This window comes from Rhinopithecus bieti, unplaced genomic scaffold, assembly GCF_001698545.2.
Source record: "Rhinopithecus bieti isolate Rb0 unplaced genomic scaffold, ASM169854v2 scaffold_37463, whole genome shotgun sequence".
NCBI lineage: Eukaryota > Metazoa > Chordata > Mammalia > Primates > Cercopithecidae > Rhinopithecus > Rhinopithecus bieti.
In genome coordinates this window covers 62,192-79,179 of record NW_016815818.1, presented here as the reverse complement: position 1 = coordinate 79,179, position 16,988 = coordinate 62,192, and the positions used below count along the sequence as shown (strand labels likewise).

The window sequence follows — 16,988 nt, the reverse complement described above, 5'->3', positions numbered from 1 at the left end:
TAGAGTTTTGTTGTTAAGAAAGTTGAGGTTGGTTCACTTTTAGTTTTTGTTTGGTCGTGTTGTTTATTTTACTTATAATTTGAGCAACATCGTTCTTCTCCTTGAAAGTTACCTGACAATTGGCTGGGCGTGGTGGCTCACTCCTGTAACTCCAGCACTTTGGGCGGCCTAGGCTGGTTGATCACGAGGTCAGGAGTTCAAGACCTGCCTGACCAACATGCTGAAATCCCCGTCTCTACTAAAAATACAAAAAAAAAAAAAAAAGGCCAGGTGTGGTGGCGCTTTCCTGTAATCCCAGCTACTCAGGATGCTGAGGCAGGAGAATCACTTGAACCTAGGAGGTAGACGTTGCAGTGAGCAGAGATTGAGCCACTGCACTCCAGCCTGGGTGACAGAGAGAGACTCTGTCTCAAAAAAAAAAAAAAAAAAAAAGAAAAGAAAAGAAAAAAAAAGTTAGCTGACAATTGCATTTTAGTATCTTCTGCATATGAATTCACTCTTGAAAATATCCAAACTTGGGAAAATAATGAGCTACTAGTGTTCTTAGTCATTTCTCCTAAGGGTCACTGTCTTTCCAAAACACCAACCAGGACATATGATCTTCCATGGCTGCAGGACCTGGAGTAGCATGTTTCAGAGGGCAGAGCATGGAGTGGGGGCCACGTAGCCCTGGCCCTGTGTCTCAGTCTCACACTGGCTGGCCATGTGGTCTCCAGCAAGCCCGGCCCTCTGTAGAATTATAGTTTCCTTCTGTGAACTGGAGTAGAAAATGCCTTTCTTGTGCTTATTGTGACAATTAAATGAAATAAACAGCTGAACACCATGCCAGGAACATAACAGTTTGTTGTCCTAGGAGGGATCCTTGAAGTACCCATCCAGTCATCAGATCATTGGATCTTCCTTGTTTTGAAGATGAGGACCCAGTCTCAGGCAACCAAGGGCCTGTCCAAGGTCACATAGCAGGTAGTGCCAGGCCAGCCACACCACCTCATCCCCCTAGAAGTTTCTCCCTCCACATTGCACATCGTGCACTCACTCAGTTTCCAAAGGCAGTTAGTGAACATGGCATAGTGTGCTGGGAGTGGGGATGAACTGAGTTGAACCTTCTCAACAGTGGGACTCTGCCCGTCCTTGGGGGTCAATATTAGTAATTATCCTAGGTAAAAAAATAAGCCCATCTTATTTATGATAAGGGTTGCATAGAACCCCTGCCATGACTACCTTCTAAAATAGTATCTGGGGCAGGGGCAAGAGAGCCACCCTTGACTGGATACCTATTGGGTATTCCCGTGTGGCCCCCACAGGGTGCACAGGGAGATAACTGTTCTCCTCAATGTGCCAGTGGTGGTGCCAAGCTGAGACAGGTGACACAGCCCCACTTCTCAAGAGAGGGTGGCAGGATCAGAAGTCCACCTGATGCTAACAACAGTGTTTTTTAGGTTGGTTCAGTGGCAGAGGCACAAAATAAATCACCAGGCCCCCAAAAGAAATAAACACACACATCAATTCGTCATTTATATCAGGTATAACTCCCAATGCAATCCCTCCACCAACATGGCACAAGTATACATATGTAACAAACCTGCACGTTATGCACATGTACCCTAGAACTTAAAGTGTAAAAAAAAAAAAAAAAAAAAAAAAAAAAAAAAAAAAAAAGAAATACACACACACAGCCTGAGAAAACGAAGGCAACTCATTGCAAAGCTGGGAGAAACAAGCGCCCCATCACAGATCTCTCAGCTTCCAAAGCAAACCCAACTTTTTTTCTTATGACTCCAGTGAAAGCCTGGGAGGGGGGTGGAATGTGGAAAGTTGGTTTGCAGATTTGCAGAACATCCCTAGAAACCCGCGTGTGCTGTGCAGGCACCTCTGTCGGTGGCACTCCTCTTTTTCTGAGGAATAATTAATAAATATTTTCTTTTAGCATATAACAAACAGTTGAACCAAACAATTATGTAAACTGGAAATGACCCAAAATGCGAGCAGTTGGCAGCAGCACAGTGAAATGCATTGTCGTGCACATGTGCATTTTTGTCACTCCCGCCTCTCTGGTGATCTGCACTTAATAGGAATATTTTAAACTATGTAGCTAAGCAACAGAGGTAATTGTTGCTTTCTAGAGCTTTTGTTAGCACTCTAACACAGCCCAAATATGCATAATTAGGTATAATGTCTATAAATCATTATCGTACACATGTGGGTAGTTAAGTGGAGTGAGAGAATAGTTCAATGAATTGAGCATATTCACTGAAAATGCTTTTTATTTGTTTTCTGTAGTTCATAATACTTTAAAATTATCATAACCCTTTACACTTTCTCTTAATAGCCAACTGTGATATTGAGAAAAACTTCATTTGCATTTTAGACTATGTTTAATATATTATTTAAACCTGGAGTTCCTCTGATATGAATTCAGGAGAGGCTAGGCCATTCTATCAAATATTATGTGCCTGTTTATCCAGCCTCTTTTCTAGGAACTAAAATGTTAAATTTTTCAGTTTATGTTGAATAGATCCCAACAAAAGACTGCACCCTATAATCAGCATTATTTACAGGGGCTAGTGTTGTGACTGAATTCTTCCCTTCATCCAAAAATGCTTTTAGTTACTATGGCAATATTTACTTGATCCTGGCAGTCCAGTGTTGATTTAGGGAGATAATTACCAGAAAGGAAGATGATGGAGATGTATTTTTGAGTGTCCTTGTCAGAGACAATGTTTATAAAAAATTAAATGAGACCAAAAAGACACATTGTCTTCCGCATAGACACTCTCTCCCTCAGCTCTCACACCGGATGGCTGTGCTTTTCTTCCCTCCAAAGATGTTTATTAGCACAGAATGCACTGCTCTTGGTGTCTTTAACAGTCTTTAATGGGGGCTTATTCCTGGTTGCTTCCCATCCCCCCACCCTGCCTTTGAGACACAGAAACAGGCCTCCTATTTTTTGGATGTCTGGGCACTGTTGCAGGCACTTCGCAGACTGGTGTGCGCTGGGCACACCCCAAGTGCTTGGGCCTGGGGTGGAGTCACCTGTGAATCCACTCTCACTTGCTGTGTTTTGCGCTGGGACAGGCTTGGGTAGGCTGATTATCGTCTATATACTCTGTCACCGCAACCTGGCCACTCCTAGAGCAAGGGGGGGATGACACGGACAACAATGGCTGCCTGGGACAATAGCCACTCCATAAACTGTCCTGGACGGACAGGCACAGGGGGGGTCCTCACGGGGTGCCCCTCACGGGGTGCCTTCACATTCAGGACCCAAAGCAGCCTTGTACTGAGAACAGCTAGTTACCATTCAGCACCCTCCAACGCCCCACCTTGTTTCATTTTCTTGTTACACAAGTGCATGCAACTAATGGACCAGAAAATGTGTTACTACTATTTAAGATATGATTTGATCATGCTAATTTTCCTGTTTGTGTTTCCTTCAATATGGAATTTTAGGATGACAATTACAAAGGTAAACAGGAAGTCTTGAAAACCTCAGTAAGATGTATTGTATCTTAGCTAACAGTCCATAAAATCTGAAAGTATGTCTGAGAAAGACTAGAGAGTAGAGAACATAAACCAAATGGCTTTGAAAATACATTGCCATGCTAACAGAGAAACTGATTAATATTTCCTTTACAATGTATACTATTATATATTTGATTTTCTTCTGGTTGGCTAAGGGTTGGGAATATAAGAAGTAGAGTAACAATAATTTCACATTCAACAAATACTATTATTGTTAAGTGTCTACTTCTTGTCTTGGTCAATACCTCAGAAGTACTTACCTCTTAACATGTTGGAAATTATAATAGCTCATTTCTTTTAACACAGTTCTTAGAATATTAAGGTCTAAGTTTTCTCTTAAGAGGATATATGTTTTTCTCACCAATGTTTATAAAATTAATAGAGATTATATATTACACATACTATGTATGTATATGTGTACATATATGTATGTGTATATACATATGTATGTGAGTGAATACATGTGTTTGTATACATATAACTTGTTGCAATTTTCCAAAATATTTTTTGTTCTTGCTCTTCAAATATTGGTTTTCTTTTTCCATAGAGGAAGTCATGATAAAACCTATGGATGAAAGTCTCCTTTCAGCTGCACAAGAAAACTCCAGTAGGAAGGAAGACAGATACTCTTGTTATCAAGAGCTCGTGGTCAAGTCTTTAATGCACTTGGGGAAATTTGAAAAAAATGTATCTGTTCAGACCACAAGTGAAAACTTAAATGACAGTGGTATCCAATCTTTAAAAGCAGAGAGCGATGAAGCAGATGAGTGTTTTCTGATTCATTCTGATGATGGAAGGGACAAGATCAATGATTCTCAGCCACCCTTCTGCTCCTCTGATGACAATGAAAGTAACTCTGAAAGTGCAGAAAATGGCTGGGACAGTGGCTCCAACTTCTCAGAAGAAACCAAACCACCTAGAGTCCCAAAGTATGTTTTAACAGATCATAAAAAAGACCTATTGGAAGTTCCTGAAATAAAAACTGAGGGTGACAAATTTATCCCTTGTGAGAACAGGTGTGATTCCGAAACAGAAAGGAAAGACCCACAGAATGCTCATGCAGAACCCCTGGATGGCAATGCCCAGCCCTCATTCCCTGATGTTGAGGAGGAAGATAGCAAGAGCCTGGCAGTAATGACGGAAGAGTCTAGTGACCTGGAAAAGGCCAAGGGGAACTTAAGTTTGCTGGAGCAGGCAATTGCTCTGCAGGCTGAGCGAGGTTGTGTTTTCCATAACACCTACAAAGAACTGGACAGGTTCCTGCTGGAGCACCTAGCAGGGGAAAGGAGGCAAACCAAAGTTATCGACATGAGTGGAAGACAAATCTTTAACAATAAACGTAAGACCCATTTTTGCATTTATTTTAGGAATAAAAGTGCTTTAAGGTTTGAAAAAAAAGTCAGATTTGATTTTTTTTCAGATAGCTTTTGACAGTTTAATGCAACTTAAAATCAATTTATAATTATAAAATAAACAATTTCTTTCTTTTCCCCCACTCTCTAGATGATTCTCCTGTTAAGCTGTGTTAGTTTTGGGTATTTTCACACATGAAAAAAGGTTCATTGAATCTATTTCTTTTAATTTAACTGCTTTTTAAAAATGCATCATACCTTTAGAAATAACGTTATTTGACATTATTGGAAGTACATCAGTATTTACTGGATCTTAAATCAATTCCAGAAACTTAAGTTTTCTTTGCACCCTCATTCTTGGATTATTTAACTGCAAGCCAGGCAGGATGCTCTGGTCCTTTTTGGGATAAAACTGGATGTTAATGCGTTTATGAGCCTACACTTTCACTGGCTCTCTACCTCAGAGCTCGTACATCTCTGGGCCAAACTTCAATGAGAGAGTAGGTGTGCTTTGAGGAGGTTTTAGAGTTGTTCTTCAGGCCTTGGGAAAAGTGTGTTCCTGCTTCGCTGGAGCATTCCCCCTGCTCTTTCTCCCCAGAGTCTTACACCAGATGAGCCTGATGCCGGTTCTAGCAGTTTTATGGAGCTTCCCAAGAGCAATCCTTAGTGTCTAGAATGCTTGTTTAAGATGAGTATTTTCAGATTCCATCATCATCAGTGGTCCAGAATTTGCATTTTTTTCCCATAAGCTTCCAGGTGATTCTTGGTCTCTCTGAAACCTGAGAGCCACAGAATTAGGGAGAGGAGTACCTTAGGAAAAATCAGGGCAGTGGACCCAAACAGCTTACAAGAATAATATGTTAGTGTGGTTGAGAAGTTCTGATTGCTGAGAGTTATCCAGAAACAAATTGTATATTTTGTCAATTTAAATCCATTTTAGCACTCACCTGCAATCTTGACAAATAATGTCTTACAGCTCCAAGCTGAGGAAACAAAAAATGATAAAATGGTGTCATGTAGTGAGGAGCAAGATAATGCCATGCAAACATCCTGCAAGGGTTGGAGTGGGGACAGAATATTAATGACTAGCCTGTGGTTCAGGACAGGACACTGTATCTAGCTCTGCACTCCCACTAATGTGCAACTTCTTGTATTTAACTTTTTAAGTAAACTACAAAATCAGAAAAGAAAAATGGAATTTACTCAAAATTCCCCAAATCCACAATTTATGACATACTATATTTTATTGATCCTAAGAGATATCATTTCTATTTATTTATTTATTTTTGAGTTTTGCTCTGTCACCCAGGCCGGAGTGCAGTGGTGCCATCTCAGTTCACTGCAACCTTCACCTCCCAGGTTCAAGTGATTCTCCTGCCTTAGCCCCCCGGAGTAGCTGGGATTACAGGTGCTCACCACCACACCCAGCTAATTTTTGTATTTTTAGTGGAGACAGGGTTTCCCCATGTTGGCCAGGCTGGTCTCGAACATGATTCACCCGCCTTGGCCTCCCAAAGTGCTGGGATTACAGGCATGATCATTTCTCCATTTTATCATCTCTGAACTCAGAAGAATATATCATAGTTTAATTACCAATCTTTTTTTCTTTCTAAGTAGCACACAGAATGATGATTTGTTTTGTTTTGTTAAACAATTGATGATACCTTACAGGCAATTAAACTTAGTATTTATAGAAACTTAATTATTTGAGCCACATCTTAAAGTATTTGATGATCCTTTGGATAATTTTATAGAGCTTTTAAAACTTCTTTTTTTGTTTTCAAAAATTAAGGGCATATAACTTGTGCTTGTAAACATTTGGGCCAGTTGGAGACTTACCGAATTCCTACTAGGGCTGGATGAGTCAGCGGTGTATCCTAGTGCCTAAGGCATGGGGGCAGCCTCTGCAAGATCAATACCAGGCAGGCTAGTCAGCAAAACAGGTGAAGAAGGTGAAGCCCACATTGAAGAAGAGCCACAGGCTTAGTCTAGAGGAGGCCTGCAGAGTCCAAACTGAGTATTCCTTTCCTGTTCCTTGTTCCCGATGTGGGATCCAATGGCACAAGAAGGATGTTTTTTGTCTCTGACATGCGCTCCATGATGTTAAGTCAATGCTCATCCCAACTGGTAGCCATATTCTCCAAAATACCAGCCTAACTTCCCAGACACCTTGCCCATGCAACTTCACTGTTAAGGAGAAAACTCAGGAGTTTTAAAATCTCATTTAACCCCAGTTTTCAGATAAGTCAGCAATTCTAAAATTAGTTTGGTTAGACTCTTGCCACTAAGCATTTAGTGAGATTTAGGTTGCAATGTAAGTACAGTCGCCATGTCATTGACTGTCCTGCTTATGAAAAGGGGAACACTATGAGCCATTACATGAGTACATCAGATGTGAATGAGGACAGTCCCAAGAAAACCAAGGTGTAACATCACCAGAGTGTAAGGTCATCCTCATTATGCAACACTGTACAAAGAAAATAGAGGAAGAGCCAAGCCTGAGAGTCGCCCCAAGCTCAAGCTCTGGCTTCTTATCATGCAAACAGGTTCTGCCCTCCAGAGCATTTCGCTGCATTTGTTTCACCCAGCAGAGGAGGGACTTGCAGACAAAGGGGCACGGTGGACTGTCAGTGGGCTGCACCTGGGCAGGAGCCAGCCTGCCTTATCTCTAGCACCCTCTCTGGCTTCCTGCAGACAAACAGTGTGGTGAGGAGGGGAAGTGTGCGACGCCAATCCTTTCAATGTGGTTTAGAAACCTAGCCTTACCTGGGCAAGGTCCAAGAGAGGAAGGGCATCGAAATACACGTTATTGCTCTTCTCCTTTTTTTCTACCTTACTCTCCTATGGTGTCAGGGCCCTCAGTTCCCCTAATCAGACTTTAAGAATTTGGACCTAGTGGTCTACAGATTTCACATCAACTTGAAATTTGGCACTATTTTTGGATTAAATAAAACATATATCCACAAATCACAGAGCATCGCAAAGCTCTTAATTTGTCTATTACGAAATGCAGAGAGTAGTGTTGACACCGGCACATTTAGGTCCCATCTTTCCTTAAATGCCCCCTGCTGGCCGCAGCCCCATCATCTGGCCATTTCTTGCTCATTTAAGACTTCCTGCCTTGTCTCCTGACCTCCCTGACCCTCAGCACAGAACGACTGGAAGGATCCTTGGCTCTTCCACCTTCTGCTGAATCCATGCCCCCATATAATTGCATTACATACAACCTGCTGTGCCCCATCTGCCCAGGACTGTTTATCATCCAGCAAATGGGGTGCCATGGTATGGGAGAGGCACATCTGCTCTCGCAATACAGCGCCCCAGAAATGTCTGTCGCATCCCGTGAAAGTGGCCAGACTTCGTGCTCCGTTGCACAGGAGCATACGAGGCTCTGCACCCTTGCACGCAGGCCCGGTGTTCCATTGTCAGCATCTTCTGGGGCAGGACCACACCGCCTGTTTTCACTTTTTTTTTTTTTTTTTTTTTTTTTTTGAGACAGAGTCTCGCTCTGTCGCCAAGGCTGGAGCGCAGTGGCCGGATCTCAGCTCATTGCAAGCTCCGCCTCCCGGGTTCACGCCATTCTCCTGCCTCAGCCTTCGGGGTAACTGGGATTACAGGCACGCACCACCACGCCTGGCTAATTTTTTTTTTTTTTTGTATTTTTTTTTTTTTGTATTTTTTGTAGATACGGGGTTTCACCGTGTTAGCCAGGATGGTCTCGATCTCCTGACCTCGTGATCCGCCAGTCTCGGCCTCCCAAAGTGTTGGGATTACAGGCTTGAGCCACGGCGCCCGGCCCCTGTTTTCACTCTTAGCATCTAGGTGCTCATTATTCCTGAGGCCTCATGTTGCAGACCCCGGTAGCCTCCTTTCCGCCTGCATTGCCCCTCTCTGAGGGCTCCTGTGCATCTTCTCATGCTCTTTCTTCTCCGTGACCCGAGTGCCGTGGGACAGGCGCTCCCTATGGTTGGTGTTATTCCCAGCACAAGTTAGTGGGGCAATTTGGCTCTAGGAGTGAATCTCTGTTTCAACTTTATCTGCCATCTCAGGCATGAATGTGAACATTTCTGAATAAGGCCTCATCTGTGTTAGTTCTAAGCTCACCAGTATTCATGTTTGGTCCTCATTTATTGCATATATTTATGTAACCCTTTAAGTTGTGGAAAAGTGTGTGCCAGAAAATCAAACCCCAAGCTTGTCTGGAGCCTCACCCTCCCCAGGCTCCCAGAAAATGCATGAGCAGGTGGTGTCCCTCGCCATGCCTGGCTGCTCCCGTGGGCCCCACCCACACTGGTGTTCCTGAGGGTGCTCTCTGGACTGCTGCTCCGTGGTCTGCACTCTTTGCACTTTTATTTTCTGTAAGCCTCCTGCAAGAACATTTCCCTTCCAAGTCTTCCTGCTGTCTCAGTTTTCGGATTCTGCATTTAGAGTGAGATCAGCAGCTTCTTCCCCGTACTCACTGCACGCTGATCCCAAGTGGCAACCCGTGGGGGTGTTGGAATCTCGAGACCGTGAATCACTAGCACTGGACATGCAGGACACAAGCCAGTATCCTTGCCCTGTCCTAACTCTGCCAGCTGCTCTACAGGGAGCAGGGTCTGCTCTCCACCCTCAAGCCCAAGGACCTGCAGGGCCAAGGCCAGACAGGTCTTTCTCAGATATGGTGGTTTCTTTGTTTTTGTCATTTTGAATCCATCTTTTTCTAGACTTTCAATAAGAAATGGTTTTGATTTAAATAAATTCTTTCTCACTTTTTTTTTCTTTTCGGGAGCTTGTTCATCCCCTGGCACAGGGTTGATTTTTCATAATGAGGCTCTAACTGCAATATGTGACATGACAACTTAAAACCATCTCTGTATTTTAACACTCCCTTGCCCTGTGTCAGCCTTTACTTATGAAACCAAGAAAATTGAAAACATGTTTTCTGTTTCCACAGGTCTTAGTTGAGGGTCTTATTCAAAGCAATGTGAGAAGAATGTTTATAACAGTAAAACTGAATGAAGTGAGAATGTTACCCTGCAAGGCCATTCTATTGAACGGGAAGAAAAACAAGAATAACCAAATGCATTTCTCAATTTAATTTCTCCACAGATTCACCAAGGCCTGAAAAGAGGGAGACCAAGTGCCCGATCCCTGGGTGTGATGGCACGGGACACGTGACGGGGCTCTACCCCCACCACCGCAGCCTTTCGGGGTGCCCCCACAAGGTGCGGGTTCCCCTGGAAAGTGAGTACCGCTTGTCCCTCAAAGCAGAAGCCTCCTTCTTATACACACCTGATCATCAAGATATTATCCTCTTTCTCTCCCAATTTGGAATTAGGAATGGAAACAATGTTTTTAAAACTGTGTCAAGCCAATTCCATCTAGCTGTGGGTTTTAAAACACAGTGTATTTATAGAAAATTCAAGGTGCAAGAAAGCCAACAGATCAACAGACAATTGCCATAGGAAAACAGCTAGCTCCTCACAGTGCCCAAAGGAAGGGCCAGGCCACAGCATCGAGGGCCACACAGGAAAGCGCAGGGAGTTCAGGGGTAGAGGGAGTGCAGACAGTGGGCCAGAGTCTTTATGGTGGTTTCTGATGAGGCAGGGTAAGCAACCTTAGGACTGGCCAGTTTGAATGATTTCAGCAAGCTTGGGGACATAAGGACTGTCCCTAGTTGTCTGGTACCTGCCTCTGGAGCGATCCGGTCAGAAGAACAGTGCCCCAGACAGTGAGCACCCAGTAAAGGAGGTAGTTGGGCTGTGGGTTCCAGATAGGCTGGATTGCATTTTTAAAGTGTGCTTGTGGGAACGTTGTTCATTCTCTCTGGGAATTGGCTAGCCTGGGAGGGGCAGTCCCTCCAGAGTCAGCAAGGCTCCAGATGTTAAATCATCAGAATATAAAAATAAGTCATGGTTATTAAGCTGTGTGACTACATAGTTCTGTTTCACCTGGAGGCATGGATTCCTTAAGCTCAGGACCAGTCTGCCTTGAGGCATCACAAGGCAGTAACCATTGTCCTCCTGGCTTCTTCTCGCAGTGGGAACACACTCGTTGGTGTTGTCTCAGGACATCCTGCAGCAATGGAGGGCCCTGAGTAGGAGCAAGCCTTGGCCCCCTCTCTACCCTCAGCCTTGCTGTGAGCTATCCACTGGCAGTGAAGTAGAGGGCTGCCACCTTCTACACTGTACAATATCGACCTGTTCACTTTGTGAACCTACTTATTGAGACATCTTTTGGGCCAAAACAAATTGCAAAAATGGAAGTGCTCAACATCAGTCTTCTCAAAAGTGAGATTTTGCAAGTCACTAAGTCTAATCAGCTCAGTGCTGTCCTGCCAGATTAGCAGTTCCTCAGACTGGTTCTCTGGCTGTTTGCTCAACTATACTTTTCTCCCAGTAACCAAATGGCAGTGGAGTGTGGGGAGTAGGGGGTGGATGGACAAAGAATCAAAATAATATTACTCAGAAAATAAAGAAGACTATACACAGAACTTCAAACTGCAGGGAAAAGATAGAAAGAACTATATGACAAATGGTGTTCTCCTTCCATCCCCCAGGGAAAATCACATTCATGTGAAGGGAAGGTTACAAGCTTTGCAGTATACATTAAATATCAGCAGAATCATCTCATTGAAGTCTAGTGTAAACATAACGTGGAGTTTAGAGAAATTAAAACTTGATCAAGCTTGCTCGATTTAATTTCTGAAGTTCTTCCATGCTCACTTGTTTGTGTCTGAATAGAAAGAGCATGGTGGATGATGGAACTAAAGTCATTTAAATGCAAAGTTGAGAGATACATGTGTTAGTGTGCTTTGTATTTATGGTAAAGTATTCTTTCCTTTATGTGTTGTTTTGTGCTTAGTTCTTGCCATGCATGAAAATGTGCTCAAGTGTCCCACACCGGGATGCACAGGAAGGGGTCATGTGAACAGCAACCGCAACACCCACAGGAGGTAATTCTCATTAGACGACAATCACTTTGCATTTAAAAAAATGTGGTAGAAATGTTCCACCAATAAAATAATGGATAGCAATGTGTGATGCAAATTGCTGCATCACTATGCAATATGTGACACTTGAAATAGAGAAGAAATATTCTCAGCATGTGCATTGTCAAAAAGAAAGGACCTCATCATTTGCTTTCTTAGAAATGTGTCTATTAGCAGCCAGTTATGATAATGAAAAGATATTACATTTGAAGTTGCTGGGGTTACCTATTGATATAATCATACAAATAGAATGTGTTGTCTTTTGCTCCAGAACCTCACCATTGCTGTTTTAACATTGCAAAGAGTTGCTTCTAGGTTATCCTGTATCCTGTCCAATAGACATTAAAAAGGCACCAACAGGGCTTCAGTGGTTGTAACTATAAACCAGGTGTAGGGTAGACATCATTTCATTGAAATTGCAACTAGCATAAGACACACATATGTGCATTTACATGCAAATGTATTGTGTATCTATAAATATTTGGGGTGAAAATGCTGATGGTTTGATATTCACATTTTATATTACAAGTCGATTATGCGGCAATGAGGTACTATGTGACCTATAAGCACTATGCCAGCAAACTTCACATTCTGCACTTTGAATTTCAACTAAGATGAAGAACTGAGTTCCTAAAATGTTTCTAAAGATGCCAAGATAAGTCAAAGAGTTATCATGCTAACTTCTACAGTTGGACACATTGCAATTGGAATGAGCACATTCACTTAGAATATTAAGAAGTTTCCAAAAGCTTTAGTGATTTATCCCTTACATAATGGTTTTATGTTTAAAAATGAGTTTGCTACCTTTCACCTCTGAGATGGGGCTGGGAGCAAGTATTGACACTGTAGTTTGCAAAACCCTTTGGGATCTTTCAGTGTGTGCATGGTGCTAAGTGAACTATTAATATGACTTAACATTTAGTGTGTGCCAAGTGTGCTGTGAGGCACATGCCAAAACAAATCATATTATCATTTTAACTCAAATCTTCCTGTGTTTCCTTTTTTAAACAGTCTTTCTGGTTGTCCAATTGCTGCAGCTGAAAAACTGGCAATGTCCCAGGATAAAAATCAGCTTGATTCTCCCCAAACTGGGCAGTGTCCTGACCAGGCCCACAGGTATGAACCCCCAACGATATTCTCGGTGCTCTCTTCATCCAGGCTCCTGCACAGCGGGGCCTCTGGTCCTTCCTGTGTCAGTTCCCTGTGGTTCGGCCTCCCCTCTCAGCCCCAGTAGACCTGGGTGTGCAGCCCACCCCACTAGACCAGAGGCTGGTCTAGTTAATGATGTCATTGCTGAAATGAACTACTAAACTCTTCAGAAGTTTGACTTGAAGGTCATCTCTTTGCCAAGGTAACATAATAGGGGTGAATCTAAAAGAATTAATATACCATAGCTTACATTAATCAGAATTGTGAGTTACTAAGTATACCCACAAGTCAAATGAGCACCCCTTCATCACTGACTTCACCTTTCCACCAGGAGAAAATGCCATCAAAAGTCACTCCTACCTTTCCAAAATATGTGATGTTATATATTCATCCTTCAGTTCCACAAACACATATAATGTATTTAAAACAAAAATTATTTCCATGATTGACAGCTATTAATAAAATATCTCCTATTGGTCCTGGTAGCTCCCAGGCTCTTGGTGATGTCTAGAAATTTGGAAGATCTTATATCTAAATACTAAAGTATGTATATATGATGATATTTAATGTGAAGTTATATGTTTATTTCCATAAAATCATTGTTGTCAGGAAAATGATTTCAGGATTAAGCTAGATGATCAGATAACTATTGTTACTGAGTCACTGAAATACAAAACCAGTTATTGGAAATTTCAACGTTTTCAAGATACGGCTTCCCTTAATATTTTGCTTCTATAGATTTGATTAAAAGAGTCAAAATTGGCATTTAAATCACATGTGTGAAGAACATATGTCAAGTGAAAATTATGAATTATTGAATAAGTAGCAATTAAAAATCTTAAACTAGGATTCTTAGTTGGTATGACTGTATACTCTAGTTTCTCCCCAAGTAAGTTAGTTAGCAAATATAGAAAGAACATTGAATTTCATTTTGCTCATTTCTTAAAATATTAATATTGTTTTAGATTAGAATATATATGCAGCTTTAAGGCTCTAAACCAAATTATATAGGCAACAATAAGATCAACTAGTTGCTCAGATGTTTTCTATGGCAGCTAAAAGTTTTGTAAAATCTAATCCAAAAAAAACTCATGGAAAACTTTGGCATTCTGATGAGTTTGAGAGTTTTGGTGGAAAAAAGAGAAAATATATATTTTAATATTGCTAAATTTTGAAAGTATATTTGTTTATGTTCTCTTACCATTAGACCACAGCAGAAAATCAGTCATGTTTTACTTGGCTGGAATCAGTGCTACACAAATCTGATGCCCTTGTTTAATCCAAATACAACAATTCTGAAAGAATATATAATTCACATTTAGCTTAGATTGTGATAATTATGTTGAAAATGTGATAGATATTATAATACAGTAAATTTGATTCATATTGAAATGATGGTAATTCAATCGATAAAATATTGAAATGCCATTTAAAGTATTATATATATTAGCAAAAACATTCTGACTGAAGGCAGGGAAAAAAAGTGAAAAGCCCAGGAAGAAACTCTCAATTCAGGAATCAAATCTCCAGTGTCTGCACTGCCCCTCTTAGGCATCAGATTTCTGCCAGCTCTGCAGGACTGAGCAGGGCCTAACATCACTTCTGAATGGAATATAATGACAGTTCCTCACTGGTCACAGTTGTGACTATTCATTGCCAATCTAATGAACAAATCTAACAAGCAGAACGTGCACACCTTGTCAGTGCCTTAACCAGTATTTACTGATGGTAACATGGCTTTTTTTTTTTTTTTTTTTTTTTTTTTGAGATGGAGTCTTGCTCTGTCTCCCAGGCTGGAGTGCAGTGACATGATCTCAGCTCACTGCAACCTCTACCTCCTGGGTTCTAGTGATTCTCCTGCCTCAGCCTCCTGAGTAGCTGGTATTACAGGTGTGTGCCACCACACCTGCCTAAGTTTTACATTTTTAATAGAGATGGGGGTTTCACCATGTTGGCCAGGCTGGTCTCGAACTCCTGAGCTCAGATGATCGACCCACCTTGGCCTCCCAAAGGGCTGGGATTATAGGCGTGAGCCACCACACCCACCTGACATGGCTTTCCTTTAAAAACTCAAAATGCTAACAAGCATCAAATATTTGCTCATGATACCTTCATAAGATGAATGGAGGATTGCATATTCTCAATTTGCTGATGGGAGGACTGGAACACAGAGTACACAGCATCATGGTAGCGACGTACAGCCCAGAGCATCTTTCCATCTGGCCCTATGGGTCCGGAGCACACTGCTCTGTCCTGCCATGGCCCCATCTCTCGTATTGTTCAGTGTCTCTGTGGATACCTTCAGGAGCGACGCACGTATTTATTGTAAATTCTGACACTAATGTGCTCACCAGTAGTTTCACTATATTTCTTTTGAACTGCTTCACGCCCCCCTCTCCAGGACAAGCTTGGTGAAGCAAATTGAATTCAATATCCCGTCACAAGCCATCACCTCTCCCAGAGCCACAGTGTCAAAAGAACAAGAGAAGTTTGGAAAAGTACCATTTGATTATGCCAGTTTTGATGCCCAAGTTTTTGGTAAACGCCCTCTCATACAAACAGTGCAAGGAAGAAAAACGCCACCATTTCCTGAATGTAAGCTTTGAGCTCTAATACTCATTTCTCCAAAATGCTTCTTGTGTATAGGTGTATGTGTGTATCAGGGGCCAGGGGGTTGTACTTAAATATATGATATACTACATACAGCTGGCAGGAGAGGAAATACATTCGAGTGAAACACAATAAGGAAAACAATAATAAGTTGATCAATGTTACTGATTTTATACTGAAGTTACACATAATATAGTGAATAGTTAGTGAGTTAATTATTCTACAAATATGATGCTATTGTTAAATCTAACTACAATAATTCTAAAGAAATATTTAACTCACAGTTAGCTGGAGTTTGGATTACTATATTAAAAACGTGATGACTGTTGTAATGCAGTAATATTTATTTTTATTGAAATTATGGAAATTAATAGGTAAAACGTTGAAATGCTGTTTAGAATATTACTCAACTCAGCAAAAGCATTCAAACTAAAGGTGGAAGGGAAGGTGAGAAGTCTAAGAAACAATCTGAAAGTCAGGATTTTACTATAATAGAAGAATGGTGTGGCTGTGGAAACTTGACTCACAAACTGAAGCATTAATATGGAAATACTTAAAATGCAGTAATATTCTTTAATGCTAACACATCCATATAGAAGACCATAACTCAAATATGGTATAATATATAAAACCTGGTGTTTTTTCTTCTTACACATTTCTTCAACTTGTTGGGAGTCCTTAAACATTCTAATGAAAAGGTGTGAAAGGAAATATTGGGAACCAGTAGAAGCCATGATTTCTTCATTATGGTCACTTAACTTCCACAAAGGAAGGAGCTAAATAATGTGCACGTTGTGATCTCCTAGACCATGAATTTTTTACAACATTCTGCATAGCCATAGAATCCCTTTGAACTTACACCAGGCTACGGAAACTGAGTGCTCTTAAGAGCACAGAATGTTTACCGCATTGTGTGATGTTAATGAATTCTTTCAGAGAACGAGAATTTCATGTAAAACCCAGTAGTAAACAGACCTGAAAGGAATTTGCCTATCAGGGAGAGGTACATTACACTCTAAAAGATATTTTACTTAATCTTATCAAATGTACGTTCCAACTAACATAAATAACCACTAACAACCTGTTAGATTTTGGGGAAAAGTTATACACACATAGTTTTATATCTATCTCTCCATGCAATTTTATGTGTGCCTATACACATAAAATATACAATTTTATTATATATACACGCAGTATACACACATACATATATGTTTAATTCTGGCAAGGCTAGTTACTAAGAGCATTCAATGCACTCATATAGTATGGATATTGATTTTTAAAGTGCAAAACATTCAGTGACATTTTCAAATTCTTGTAATTATAGAAATATGACATTTGCCAGTGTTTTAAGTTTTGATTTATGAAAAATAAGAATCAAA

General features: G+C 41.1%; 1 protein-coding gene and 1 long non-coding RNA gene across 2 annotated transcripts in view; one reads left to right on the top strand and one right to left on the bottom strand.

Annotated features, from left to right (window-relative positions):
• The window catches only part of ST18 (ST18 C2H2C-type zinc finger transcription factor), a 77,691-nt gene that overhangs the window by 3,815 nt on the left and 56,888 nt on the right, over positions 1-16,988 (top strand). The window contains exons 2-6 of the mRNA XM_017853857.1: positions 4,070-4,861; positions 9,966-10,100; positions 11,721-11,811; positions 12,859-12,963; positions 15,398-15,591. Coding sequence (XP_017709346.1) covers positions 4,070-4,861; positions 9,966-10,100; positions 11,721-11,811; positions 12,859-12,963; positions 15,398-15,591 — 1,317 coding nt within the window. The remainder of the gene's footprint in view (positions 1-4,069; positions 4,862-9,965; positions 10,101-11,720; positions 11,812-12,858; positions 12,964-15,397; positions 15,592-16,988) is intronic.
• Positions 5,579-6,771, bottom strand: LOC108516401 (uncharacterized). The gene is made up of 3 exons (XR_001881810.1): positions 6,714-6,771; positions 5,822-5,857; positions 5,579-5,653 (listed from the first exon to the last, which is right to left on the bottom strand). It is a non-coding gene; the product is annotated as an uncharacterized LOC108516401 (long non-coding RNA).